The 14,756-nt window shown below is 33.6% G+C and overlaps 1 protein-coding gene across 1 annotated transcript; it reads left to right on the forward strand.

The window, feature by feature from the left end:
• Positions 1,693-11,614, forward strand: LOC109342256 (putative E3 ubiquitin-protein ligase LIN-1). Its single transcript, XM_019580277.1, has 16 exons — positions 1,693-2,282; positions 2,959-3,256; positions 4,095-4,544; positions 4,649-4,728; positions 4,808-5,905; positions 6,143-6,287; positions 6,643-6,900; positions 7,484-7,793; positions 8,123-8,247; positions 8,324-8,440; positions 8,882-9,013; positions 9,091-9,213; positions 9,813-9,923; positions 10,014-10,160; positions 10,593-10,838; positions 11,154-11,614. The coding sequence occupies exons 1-16, from the start codon at positions 1,759-1,761 to the stop codon at positions 11,169-11,171; spliced, it is 4,182 nt and encodes a 1,393-aa protein (XP_019435822.1). The 5' UTR covers positions 1,693-1,758; the 3' UTR covers positions 11,172-11,614.

Here is a 14,756-nt window from a genome sequence, read left to right on the forward strand (position 1 = left end):
CTACAGCAAGTGTCTTGTGATGGTTAAAGAATTGTGTTTGTATGGAAAGTAGAGCTTTCACCTTTGCACACTTTAATTCTGAGGCCGAAGAGAAATGGCTATTGTATGGAAAGAATTGTGTAGGCTCTTAAATGGGCCATAGTGGATTGGTTCACTAGAATGAAAGAAAATAGAAAGTTTCAAGTTGTAGAGGTAATTTTGATGTTATGGTTTATGAATATCATATTCCATTTCATCACATTGTTGGACCAGAATGAAAGACCCCACGTCTTGAACCAAAACCTTAAGACATTAGTTGTATGAGTCTTTCATACTTATAAACTCTTTCACTCTTCCTTGCATATCCAAAGTGTGACTTCACACTTGAATAAACCCAACAAACTCCCTCTCAAGTGTGAGTGTCACACACTTTCCGGTCCACTCCCCCTTAAGTCTATTATGTCCCAGCCGAACCATCGGCTCTGATACCACTTGTTGGACCAGACTGAATAAGAAAAACCATCATAGTTTAATGTTGTTTAGATTTTTTATTTATTTATACACAATAATTTACTAAGGTGACAAGATTCGACTTTGATAGCCTCTAGTTCAATTAGTCACCTTGCAGCTAATTAAAGTAAATGGCTCTTAAAGTATATTGTGGGTCTTCTTTGTTTTCTTTTACTTTCTCATCTACCTCATGGAATTGTTTGATATTTCATTCTTCGTATTATAATGACTGCCTCCAATTTAAAAAGAATATATAATGATAATAAATACTAATCAATTTAAACTAAAGCTTGTGATTTAGCTTTTGGCTTTATCCAAAGTACCCATAAAGGAAAATAATGGATGCAAACTTCAAAGGGGTGCAAGTAATTAAGCCGGCTTTATAAGATGTTATTCTCATTCAATTTTGCAGCAAGATTTCAAAGTAAGTAAACTACCAAAATGTCCCTACTTATTTTGGTTCATTCTTAATTGTAAAGCTCCAAGTTGTTTACCAACAGCTACATGAAAATGTTTACTTGGTAGTTTAAGAGTTAAAAACATTTTTATTCTTCAAATCATACGTTGTTAAATTTGGTGTTATGACAATGATGTACTAGACATTGATGTTGATATGAATGAGTATGTGGAACTTACATATAATCTATGTTAATCATTAGATGATGGATAGATGTATTATAAAGTCTTAAATTTTATCAAAGTATAATTAAAACGCAACAAGAAAACCAAATAATTTAGCACTAGTGAGATTTATTTATTTATTTTGGAGGCTGAAGTGATAATAAGATAGAGATGTGTTTGGTCAAAGAAAAAATCCATAATTTGATAACATTGTGTGAAATAAAAAATTATGCTAAATCACTATTTTTTATATGCCATAAAAAATGAACTAAATTTAAAGAAATATGACTAAATTGAAATTATTTAAAAAGAAAATATCAAAAAACGAGTCATTGATTTAGTGATATAAAATATTACTAGATTCTTAAGATCGATGATTCAATTTCTATAAGTAACACTTGTTAAAAAGGCTGCTACAAAACCTGGAAAACTTAGTTTTTTACTAAATAAAAAAAAATGTGATATGATACTTTAGTACAACAAAAAAACAAAATTAAGTTATAAACTCAACCTCACCTTGTAGGGCCACATTGGTCATTTCAAAAGGCAACTAGAGACTTTTCGCGCCCTCAAATACCAACTTAACTCGTTCCCGTTATTTCCGTTACCCTCACTCACTCTCAAATTCCGTCACCACCGTCCACCGTCATGACTTCCGCCGTCACTGCCGCATCAATCCTCCGTCACACCACAATCTTCCTCTCCGACGTCGTTTCACAATACGAACTCCGCCACCACCTCATCACCACTCTCCAAACCTCAACCACTCCACTCTCCGGCAATGAAACCACCGTCAAACTCGCCGCCGACACGCTCGAAGCTGCTATATCCTTTTCGACCGTACCTTCCACCCGATCCTCTTCCCTCTCTCTCGCGGAGAAGCTTCTCATTCCTCTCCCTCAACATCCTCTCTCTTCGTTCCTTCTATCTCTCACTCTCACACTCTGTAACCGCCATATCGATGCCGCTATTCCCCTCCTTCGTATATTCCATTCCTTTCCTTCTCTTTCACGATCTGAATTCGCTCCACTCCTCTTTGATCGCCTCTTCTCTTTCCATCTCGTTCCCGTTTTTCGAAGGTTCCATGATCGAAGAGCGCAGATTTTGTCGTCAAATTCGAGCGTAAAGGTGTGTGACTATGTGAGCGTTAACAGTGATAGAGAGAAATTAGAGTAACTGAAATAGCTTTTCATTACATGTGAACTTGTAGTGTGCCTGTTTTACTGAGCTTATTTGGTTCGAGAACTTTTAAAAAAATACCACTAGTTATAAGTAATTAAGTAGTGATTTGATAATTCGATAGGAGTAGCTTATTGTTGGAAAGTAAGTCTCACATTGCATACTTCATTGTCTCGGGAATGATTTAAATACCTGTTGGGTTACTCCTTTCATTGCCAATTGGTTTTGAGATGGAACCTTAACACTTATGACTTATAAGCTATTTTTTTCAACTTTAAGCTGGATGATCAAGTAATTTTGGTAAAAACTTCTAATTCAATTAGTTAACTTATTAGCCATAAGCTCATAAGCTTTCAGTAAGTTTTAGCATTTAACTAACTTATCAGCTAGTTGTGCTATACGGAGTCATATGATATTGGAAAAAGCTCGTATAATGCGACCTTGAGTGTATCCTTGATTGGGTTGAGTGAGTTGAGATCTCAATAGTCAATACATTTTAACTATACAGTTCAATGGTGAATATGCACTCACTTAACCTTTAAGATCACTATATGAGCTTTATCCGGAAGTGTTATATAGACTTGCAGCAGGTGTAATAGGAGTATCACATAGTTGATGCAGATAATCAGTGACTGCTGATCTAACAGCTTTTCTATCTGACTTCAACTAACTCAAGCTCCTCCACCCTTTGCAGAGCAATTGTGACATAGTATCATTGACCAAGGTGAGCGAAGATCAGGCTTTGAAACTGAGGGATCTGGAGAGGGAATATGAAGAGGTTCTCGATGCCAATTGTAAGGTTTTTGCGGTTTATTTCGAAGAGGTTCTAATGAGTGATGATGGAGGCATGTCAATTAGTCCACCATCGTTGGCTATGAGGAGCTTCGGAAATGGTGACAGAACAGAGAGCGACGAGGAGGTGATGGAGGAAATTGGAATGCCTGAGTTGAAGAACAACCGATATAATGTAAGAGTAATACTATTCTTGAATCAAATTTTCTACATTAATTATACATTACACTGTGTTGAATTAGTATTTTTCTTTGTTTTATCATCTAAAGATGAAGTGAGAATGATGCAGAGTTTTAGATGTGTAAATATCATTACTCATGTTTTAATTTTTACTTATTTACTAGATTACTAGATTTATATTCAAATTTACATGCATTTCACTAACTGTTTAAGTGGAGGGGGTTTGGTTCTCTTAAGCATGTTATTGGGTTCCATTATGTGTATGAAAGAATACTCAGAGTGTTCTTATTTAGATGTTTCACCTTAATCCTGAAGATTAATTTCTCAAATACTGAAGCAGAGGATATTAAGGGAAGTAAAAACAAATTTACATGCATTTATTTAAAAGAAGTTTTAATTTTATAAATGGTTTTCAGGATAATTGTAATCAGCAATGGTTACTTGCTCAGTTGCACTTGATTTTCTCTTGGCAGTGTTAGAGTTATGCAATCAAATGTCTTCACTAAAAAGCTTAATCTTTAGGAGAGACACTGAAGTTGATGAAACTTTTCTGTATATTGAATGTCTTAATGTTCGCATGAATGCTATTGTCTTGGAGCTACTAAAAAATTTGCAGTATGCTGTATAGTACACATAGTCAGATGTGAATTTCTAAGGCAGATGACGAAATTAACTATTTTTTGCCGCCATCTGTGATATTAGTGCCTGTTGATATTGGAGTTACTCAACAGGAAGATATGATTATAGATTAGATACTAGCTACAATTTGAGTTTCTTTGTATTTGGTTTCATGATTCCAAATGCATTTTTCTTCTCCCATGTGATTCTTGCAGCCAATTTGGACCGAAAGGGAAACATCCATCGATTTTTTAAGAAATAGTTCTAGCAGCAACAGTTCCCCCCATGTACCACTTTATCCTGAAAGAGTCTCTCCTAGACTCCTCAAACCCCAAAAATCTCCAGAAAATTTGAAGTCACCAGTCTATTTAAAATCAGCTGCAGAACCCAATTCGTGTTTGGATAAGAATTTGCACTGTTCTTCTTCAGAATCTGAGGTGGATGGTGAGGTATTTGATACTACCAATAGGAAAACAAACCCAATGAGGACTGAGGGCAAATATTTGTATATACCTTTTTATCCTGACTCACCCAGAATTCTCGAACCCCAAAATTCTTCAGAAAATTTGACAGTGCCACTTCACTTAAACTCAGATGCTGAACCCTACTCTTCATTAGATGACAATTTGCCTTCTTCATCTTCAAAATCTGAAGCAAAAAGTGAGGTAATCGATATTAGCAGAGTAAAACAAATTCAATGACATCTGAATTTTATATGCTAGTTATTTTAGTTCTTTAAATGCTGAACTGGTGAAGTTGTGTTCTGTAGGAAAACGATGAAAATATGGTGCTGGTGGAGCCTCGGCAGGGCCAAATCCATTTGCAAACCAATTTTACAGAACTCACGGGGTATGTTAACTTAAAACACAACGCACCATCATTGGATTGTTTGCTACACTCTCTTAAACTCGGATCTTTCTGTTTCTAGTTCCATGGATTATCCCATCTCTGGCTACAATAGCCCACCACAAGGAAGTTATAAACAAGCACCACCTGATGACTTTGTTTGTCCAATAATCAGTAACCTGTTTGATGATCCGATGACCCTTGAGACAGGTCAATCATATGAACGTCGAGCGAGGGAAAAATGGTTCAATATAACTAAAACCAATTATGTGCTCAAACAACTAATTGAGAGCTGGAAAGAGCAAAACCTGGACTCGAGTGACATTCCAAATGAAGAGGCTGAGCCGGTAGTGCCATCACTAGTGACTTCTACTTCTCCTAACAGTGCTATATCACGAGACATAGGTCATGGAAAAAGTGAGTTACATCATGCAGTGAACAACCTGCTTATGTCAGAGGTTCTTGAGGAATCTGAAATGGCTGTGCTTCAAATTGAGAAGTTGTGGAGAGAAGAAGTGAATCAAAGAGGTGATATCCAGACAATGCTATCAAAACCTCCAATCATCAATGGATTTATGGTGATTCTTTTTTATTCTGTTGATCCAAAGGTGCTACAAGCAGCAGTTTTCCTACTGACAGAGATGGGTTCTAGCGACAGTACTGTTATTGAGTCTCTTACACGGGTGGACACTGATGTAGAATGTATCATGGCTCTTGTCAAGAAAGGATTGGTAGAGGCTGTGGTATTGATATACCTCCTAAAACCTTCCACTACGAGTCTTACAAGGATGGTGGTAGTGGAGGATCTCGTAACAGTTCTCGATAAGGAGGAAGAAGAGTTGCTTGAGATGTCTATAAATCCCAAAACAGCTGCAGTACTTTTACTAGCACAGGTTATGGGAAGCAGTGATCAGGAAATTGTATCTTCCGTTGCCAAGGCTGTACTATTCTCTGAAAAAGCAATTGGGACTGTTGTTGACAGTTTGGGGGCTGAGTGGGTAGATGAGAGGATTGCTTCAGTTGAGATCTTATTGAAATGCATGCAAGAAGATGGGACTTGCAGGAACTTCATTGCTGATAAAGCAGAACTGTCCACTATTTTAGAAAGCTTCATATGTGCAACTGACAAAGAACGTTTTAAGATAATTCAGTTTTTTTCTGAGTTGGTCAAATTAATTAGGTATTTCTCTTTCACATTCATGGTTACGAGAACTTAGATCCGAGGATAATCGTATAGGACAATTTGCACCGATGATCTTGAATAAACTCATAATTTCAAATCATTAATGCATAATCAATAGTACATGTGTCCTAGACAATGAGTGCATGACAATCCAATAATTTCTCCATGTTTACATGAACATAAAATATTCTTTCTTGATGGTGTCTAACTGCATTCCTATTGGGTTCCTTCCAGGAGGACATATAATGAACAAATCCTTAACATAATAAAGGATGAAGGTCCTTTCAGTACAATGCATACTCTCCTCACTTATCTGCAGACAGCCCTTCAAGACCAGTGTCCAGTAGTGGCTGGTTTCTTACTCCAACTTGATCTTCTGGTTTGAATCTGTCTCCCACCCCACCCAAGGGTGGATCTTCCTTATGCAAGTGCCTTTCATGTTCTCTACATAATAATGATTATTGTTGCAAAATATGGTAGAGCCCAAGGAAGAAATAACATTTGAGAGATAACTGAATATTCCCCAGTCCAGATGAAATTTAAAGAATTAAAAAGAGGTGAAAGTATACAATACAACATAGACCTATATAGCCAAGTAGTCCAAATAACAATGTAACTAGTTATATCTCTAATAATTATTTGTAGGAATAAGTTGTAAGATTTCTAGATATAGTCTCTGATTTATTGATGAAATGCTACTATACGGTTAATAGAGAGTTAATGTTCATTTGCAGGTAGAGCCAAAAAAGAAGAGCATATACTGTGAAGAGGCTATAGATACTCTTATTTCATGCTTGAGAAACAGTGACTTCCATGTTGTCCAGTTAGCAGCTGCTGAGACAATCGTTTCATTGCAAGGGAGGTTCAACTTAACTGGAAAACAACTTACTAGAGAAGTGCTTCTTGAACGTGCCGGTCTTGACACCAGCTATAGAAACCTTATACAGATGGATCAGATCAACAATTTCTGCGAAGGAATTAAAGAATCTATAGTATAGTTCTTTTAAACTGTATTTCTGCATGTTGAATTTCAGCTTTCCAAACATATTTTCTGATTGATTATTGTTTGTTGGTTAAACTATACCTTTCGTTCCAATATATGACATACCTTTTCAACTTAGTCTCTATGTGTAAAAAAAATGAAAGCAATTCAGTCTCGTACAATTAATATTTTATCGTCATTGTTTACTGTGGTTATAATTTTGTTGGTTGGGCTTACAGAATGGAGATCAAATTGGAAATGATTGTCACATATAAGGATCAAAGTGAAAATGATTATTTCATATAGGAACCAAATAAGTATATGTTTTGTCCCTACATGTGACAATCATTTTCAATTTCATCCTTATACTTTAACTCCAACATATAGTGTTACAATACAATGGCCAAAATGAAAAAAATTATACGAGACTGAATTAAAAAGAAAGTACATATAGCCACCAAGCTGAAAATGAGTGTAGCTTATAGGTATAGGTAGCAGAAGTATGCTTGACCTTATTTGTTTTTGCATCATGTTATTAAAGATAACGCAATAGGCTCCATTACCTTACCTTTTTTTCTGATTGGTGTGAGCAGAAAGAAGAGACTGCTGCTGATGACTGGGAAAGAAAAATTGCATATGCTCTAGTTAGCCATGACTCTGGTATACTTTTTGAGGCTTTAGCAGATGGCTTGATGAAGAGCCAAAGTGCAGAACTAAGTGCAGCATGCTTTATATCAGCTACATGGCTCATATACATGCTCACTATTCTACCAGATACAGGAATACAAGGGGTAGCCCGTGCCTGCTTTCTCAAGCGTTTTGTTTCAATATTAAAATCTGCTGTGGACATAGAGGACAGAATCCTTTCAATGCTTGCTCTAAAAAGCTTTCTTCACTTTCATGGTAACTTTCACAAAGAATTGCCGTTTATTACAATTTACAACCATTATTTTAATACAAGAAATATGGAACACACATAAGAACATGAAGAAGACATCAATAGCTGTTTGAAAAGGAATAAAATCTGATTGGCTGCTCCTGGAAACCTGAAAATTTATTTAAAACACAAAATTCAACATAGAATTAGGGTGTGCTTGAAAACTATACTCTGTTCCGAGAAATGATAAGATGCATAGCTGAAATTGATTTAGAGATGTTTGTTTAAGATAAAGTGTAATATCTATACACAAAATTCAGAAAATGATTGTTGTACTTTATAATTTGAATTCCAGATGGCTTACATGAACTAACTTCCTATGCAAAGGATATTTTAAAAGCATTGCGGGAGCTAAAGAGATTCTCCCCCATGGCATCTGAAATGATGAAGGTTCTGGTTAAAGAAAATGAACCTAAAGCAGTAAGTTTTAGTCTATTATTAATCCATTTAAAACACAGGAACAGTGATTCACACTCTACATTTGTGATTGGACCAGGAAATCTGGATATATAAAGAGCTAATTCAAGTAGATTGCAAAGGGAATGGACAAGTGCTGTCTGTCATTTTCTTAAAAGAAAAACTTTTCTCTGGTCATTCAGACGGAACTATTAAGGTAATTAGACAGAAGATTGTTCAATTGTTTTTATTGTCTTATTGTAGTTGTTTTAAGTATTGAATTGAAAATATCATTATTTATTGTAGAATGTAAAATAACAGATTCTTTATTGTATCAACTGTATTCTTTTGTCTGTGAACTGAATGGATTACCGAAGAATAAATTATAAATTAGTAAATGAGCAAACTGCTAATGCATATTGTGGAAGGGAAATTGGGTGCAAGGAACACCGAATGTGTAAAAAAACTCTATCTCTATCTATTACTCTTCGCATGCATCTTAAAAGAAGGAGCAGGTTTATGAGATGTGGTTTAAGCTTATACAGCTTGAAAAATGCCAAGGAAATACCTCATCAATAGAAAAATTTTGCCAATTATTTGCCCCTGTCAACTTTAGTATAATATGAGCTCACTGTAAAACTCTTCTTTACTTCTGAAGGTCTGGAAAATACAGGATAGCTTAATCCATCTCTTGCAAGAGACTCAGGAACATATGAAGGATGTTACAAGTTTGGCAATTTCAGAATCTGGTGACAGACTATACAGTGGTTCCCTTGATCGAACAGTAAAGGTAATATTTTCTGTAGTAACTCCAATTTCAATGTCTTGCAGCCAGCTTAACAGCAGTTGTGTTTCTTTGAAGACCAGGTCTGGTTCATTGGAAAGGCAGGGATACATCATATACAGGTGCACGATATGAAGGACCATATTCATAATTTAGTTGTAACTAGCAGCATGTGTTGCTTCATTCCTCAAGGCACTGGTATAAAGGTACTCATCATATTTTGAATCCTTGTTCTTCTATGAATGGCGAGGCAGAGGATGATCTGTCCACTGTACACTAGCATGTTAGAGATATGGTTGGTTACAAGTTGATTATTTCTCTATTGTATATAAGCCACAAAGATTGCCTAATGTAATAACTTCTCTAGTTCTATCAATCTCTTAGATTTAAGTGTTTTTTCTGAATGGGAAAAGTTAATACATCAGACCATCTATGTGGCTTATATACAATTGAGAAGTAGCCCACTATGTAATTAAGGAGTATATACCAACAAGATATTGGTCTAGTGTGTAAGGCCTTATTGGATCTCCATATGGACTAAAGGTTAAAGGTTTTATTCCTATAAGCGACACTTGTTAGGAAGGATAATTATGTACCCCGAAGGGATTAGTTCCTTACCCATAGGGTGAGGGAATAATCTGGCTAAACAAAAGAAGAGTATATCTTTAATATAGATGTTTTCCTTTAGTATGAATACTTTTATGTAACAAGTACTGAATATTATGCTTGACATATTGCTCTATGCTGCATGTTGTACTGCTTCCTTTTAATTTTTTCCTATTTGATTACTTATCTCTTTCATAAGGTTCTACCATGGAATGGAGAATCAAAATTGTTGAACACTAATAAATATGTGAAGTGCATGACTGGTGTTAATGGGAGATTATACTGTGGGTGCCAAGACAATACTGTTCAGGTATGAAGTTTTTAAGAGTGTGACACAGTATAAAAATCCAATGTGATTTTATGTCATCATTATAGTAGTAATGTCATTGTTATATATTAGGAGGTAGATTTGGCCAAAGGAACATTCAGTACCATCCAATCCGGTTCCAAAAAATTACTTGGGAGAGCAAATCCTATTCATGCACTGCAAGTTCATGGTGAATTTATTTATGCTGCTAGCTCTTCCTTGGATGGATCTGTTATAAAGGTATCCTTCACAAGCATATATGTACATAAATATATGTTGTTTAAACATTCAACGATTTTAAGGTGTTATTTATTCCTAAGAAGTTTGTATTTTCCCCATTTGATTCCGTAACTTCAATTTGCCAAGGATTTGTTTAGATGAGATAGCATCACTTGTCTCACAATTTGTATAAAAAAAGTAATTTGCAATAAGTATATTAGTTTATTGAATGTGTAATAGATTATAGTTTTTTTTTAGCTCTGACATCTTAATACATAAAATGACACAAATTATGAGACTATATACGACCCAAACAATATCTGTTCACATCAGAAACATTGGGTTTCACCATGTCTTGAATTATGTAGCATATAAAGAAAAAGAATTAGCTAGTTAATGTTAGCTATGTGGATGTCACATTATAGTTACTAACTGTTTGTATATATGGTGAAGATATGGAACACAACCAATTACAGTGTGGTTGGATCACTGCAAACCACATTAGAAGTGCGGGCTATGTTAGTAGGCTCAGAGTTAATTTATTTGGGGTGCAAGGGAGGAGCTGTGGAAATTTTGGATAAGAAGAAACACAATAGAGTTAACACATTAATGATGGGTACTACTTCTAAAGTTCTCTGCATGGCTTTAGATAGCAATGAAGAAATTTTGGTGGTTGGAACTCCTGATGGCCAAATTCAGGTATCATTTTCCTTTCTCAATGTACTCTTTTTTGAATTTTAACCTTTATTTGATTGTTCTATTTATTTAACCTTGCATATTTTGGAATTTCATCTCAAGAACACAACACTGCTGCTTTAGTGACACTAAGTTAAAACAAAGTTATCATAACATAATCATTTGAAATATAACATCACATTATACAACAGCATATTCATGCCATAACATGCTATGCACTTGAGTTTTCAAATGGAATGGAAAAGAAACTGGAACAATTGCAGTTGGTAGATTCTTTTCCTATAAGTAAAATTACTGATAAATCTCTGGTATTTGCAGGCATGGGGGATCAAATGAAAGAGTGCTCCAAGTTTTGGTACATGAGCCAAACGTGAACTCCATTTTAGAAGCTAGTAAGTTCATTGAACCTTAGAAGTGATTTCTGTTATGTAGCTTAAAAATCTATATTAATACTGAAGGAGCAGATAAATATAGACACACTTGTACATTTTTGCATAGAATGACTTTGCAAATAAGTCCAGTATATATAATTTTTGGAATCTTAAGCATTTGGAATTTTGGCTAATTCACTTACGAATTTTTCGATTTGAGATTATAAGAATGTGACATTGTTTTGAGTGGCAATCAAGGGATTGGTGATACAAATTACACTCCAAAGCTGCAATTGTCGTATGATGATTGATGAAGGTAACTTTGTTCTATATCCCAACACCAAAATCTCATGCTAGTTTAAGTTCCAATTCATGTCATTTGCCAAAAACCATTAACAACTTCTGCTCTTCAAAATATATGCCATTTTATAACATTAAAAGCATAATTCACTTATCATGCATAGAATGCTAACATGTTATAACAAAATTTTCAAATATATGCCATTTTATAAAAAGTACAAGGTGCAACAAGTTATCCATAAAATGAAATAATAAGTAGTGCTTATATCAAGTTTAAGATCCCCTGATTACATAAACAAACAATTTAGTTGCATGGGGTAACCTTGGATTTCACACTAAGAGATTTGCTCTATTAGTGGGTAATCTCAAGGTCAAGGTTGCAAACATTGAAAGTGGAGGAGAATTCACTATTTCTGGTGCTGGGGATATCCTCATGACACTTTGAATGTCATCCATTTTTCTATGTCTTTTAGCTCTTAGCTCTTTTTAGGTGTCTCATTACTCTATTGTGTTGTTCATTACATTGGCCCTTAGCTTTTTAAGTCTTTAATGTTATATCCTCTTTAACCACTATTCTATTATTTAAAGTCAAAACATGAGTCGTGAATAATTAAGTAATTGAAAAGACATACTTTTTTTCGAAATTACCTTCTCTAGTCCAAAAAAATATGCATATAATTTACAGTTGGATGGTATTAATAGAAACTTGAAGAAAAAAACAAATGCATATAAGCTAAAATGATATTAATGAATTTTGAATATGTACTTATATTTAAGGATTCAGTAGACTAAGTTTTTAAACTAACTCTTTATTCTAACTATCAATTTTATAGAAATTCAATAATTTGAATTAATGAGTAGATGTAAATCATTATATGCTCAAAGAAGATAATCAGGATGATGAGTAAGTTTAAGAAACTTAGTTAAGTTTAATAAGTGTATCTTCACTCTTATACAATTACATCCAAATAGTATTTATATATTATTTCATGATCGTGATCATATTGAAGTCAAACTGATTGCTACTTATCAATGGGAGTTGGTTCAAGTGATATATGTTTAATTTCTTTTAAGCAATATCTCCGGTTTAAGTCTTATGAGTAAAAAAAATACAAAAGTTAACTCCATTATGGATGTTCTCAATTTGAAAATGATTATCTCATGTATGATATACTAGGAAACCAAAAAAAAAACGATTGCTATATTGATCCCCTATTAAAAGATTCCTTGACATTAGTGCAAACGTGACACCCCAATTGCATATCATCTCATCCGTGACCACCTATTAGTATTACAAGTCAGATTTTCATGAATGTTTTCCATGCTATTATTAACATTTGACAAACAATCATTTAGGAAATATCATTGAAGGCATATAATAAGACTTTAACGTCAATGGAATTTGAGTACAAAAAATGAATGCACATTATTTTTCTAAGGTTTTATAACAGTTAGAACAATAAATGGATCAATGGCAACGATCTCATCTATTACCTATATAATAAAAAATTCTCTCATCACATGTGCCAATCTCTCAAGCCCTCATGATATGTGTTAACCTCTCATCAAAACTAAAGGTTTCTCATGACATGTGTCAATCTCTCAATGACATGTATCAATCTCTCAATGACATGTGTCAATCTCTCAAGAACTTCCTCATGACATGTGTCAATCTCTCAAGCCATCATGAGGTGTGATTTATTTAAAAAATAAAAGGAATATGATTACTTATGCAATATTAAAATATAATGTTACTATAACAATATTAAAATAATAATAATATGAATCATAACATATTGTTTGTAGTTATTGTAGAGTTAAATAATATTTATTATGTTTTTGTTATCTTTCTATTACTTATATAATAAAAAAAACTCCCTCATGACATATGTCAATCTCTCAAGCCCTCATGACATGTGTTAATCTCTCATCAAAACTAAAGGTTTCTCATAACATGTGTCAATCTCTCAATGACATGTGTCAATCTCTCAAGTCATCACGACGTGTGATTTATTTAAAAAATAAAATGAATATGATTACCTATGCAATATTAAAATATAATGTTACTATAATAATAATAATAATAATATGAATCATAACATATGTACTACTAACTATATCATGTTATGTATGTGTAAAAAATAATGTTGAGAAAGTCGAGCAAGATGTTAAATCAGTAGATGACCCATATTAAGTTTATCCGATTTAAACAGTTAAACCGTATAGTCTGACCGTATGATTTTATATATAATTAATAATTTTTAGCAATATGAATGCACTGGCAACATATATGGTTTTAACCATGCGAATGCACGAGCAACCTACATATTCTTAATCATAAATGCACATGTAATATGTATTATTAATCATGCGGCAAAAAATATCGTCCCGTGCAAATGCACGGGTAACTTGCTAGTTCTATATAAAGAAATGTTTTAACCAAAAACAATAGATCATTGTAAATCACTATTCTGTATATGGATATGGATGTTTCCAGCTCGGATAAGATTGTCTCTGGTGCGACGATACCGTGGAAAATAAAATAAAAATACTATTATGCAAATTCTCAATTTAACACTTCGTTTCATAACACGTAATAAATTATGAAATTTTGTTTTGATACTAGATTATAATTTACGAATTAAGATTTTTGAACATGTGATTATTCTGTTTTGTAGTATTTGGCGTTGGATGAAGACAAAAATTCTTTGATTGAACCAAGTATATCCTGAAGTAATTAGTTTAGTTATTGTTCTTCTACCTTCTGAACATTAGTACATTGCAATATTTCATTTCTTATGGATTAGGGAGCTGCAATAAGATATACTCCATAGAAATAACAATATGTTACATGACTTATTTTTATTAATGTGGAGAGAAAATCAATATTATAATAAAATATATTCTTATTATTGTGCGAATATTTTGTAGTTAGTTAATAATTATTAATTAGAAAAGTATCAAATGTTTGTAAAAAATATATTTATGTGAAGAAAGAACTCTTCAAAAGTAGAAAATATTTTATTTAAAAAATATACCAAATCAACCCCTATAAAGGCAAAATTGTTTCATAATTTTGGAAATGTATCAAATCAACCTCTCATAAATCTAACAAAAAATGTATCAATTATTTAATAGTGTGATTAGTCTGTGATTTGAATTTGCTGTCATTTCCCATGATAGTTAGTTGGTTTTTTATGTACATTATTTAAATTGTACTTTGTCATTTTAATAAAAGGCAAAAAAGACA

Source organism: Lupinus angustifolius, chromosome LG03 (assembly GCF_001865875.1).
Source record: "Lupinus angustifolius cultivar Tanjil chromosome LG03, LupAngTanjil_v1.0, whole genome shotgun sequence".
Taxonomy (NCBI): Eukaryota; Viridiplantae; Streptophyta; class Magnoliopsida; order Fabales; family Fabaceae; genus Lupinus; species Lupinus angustifolius.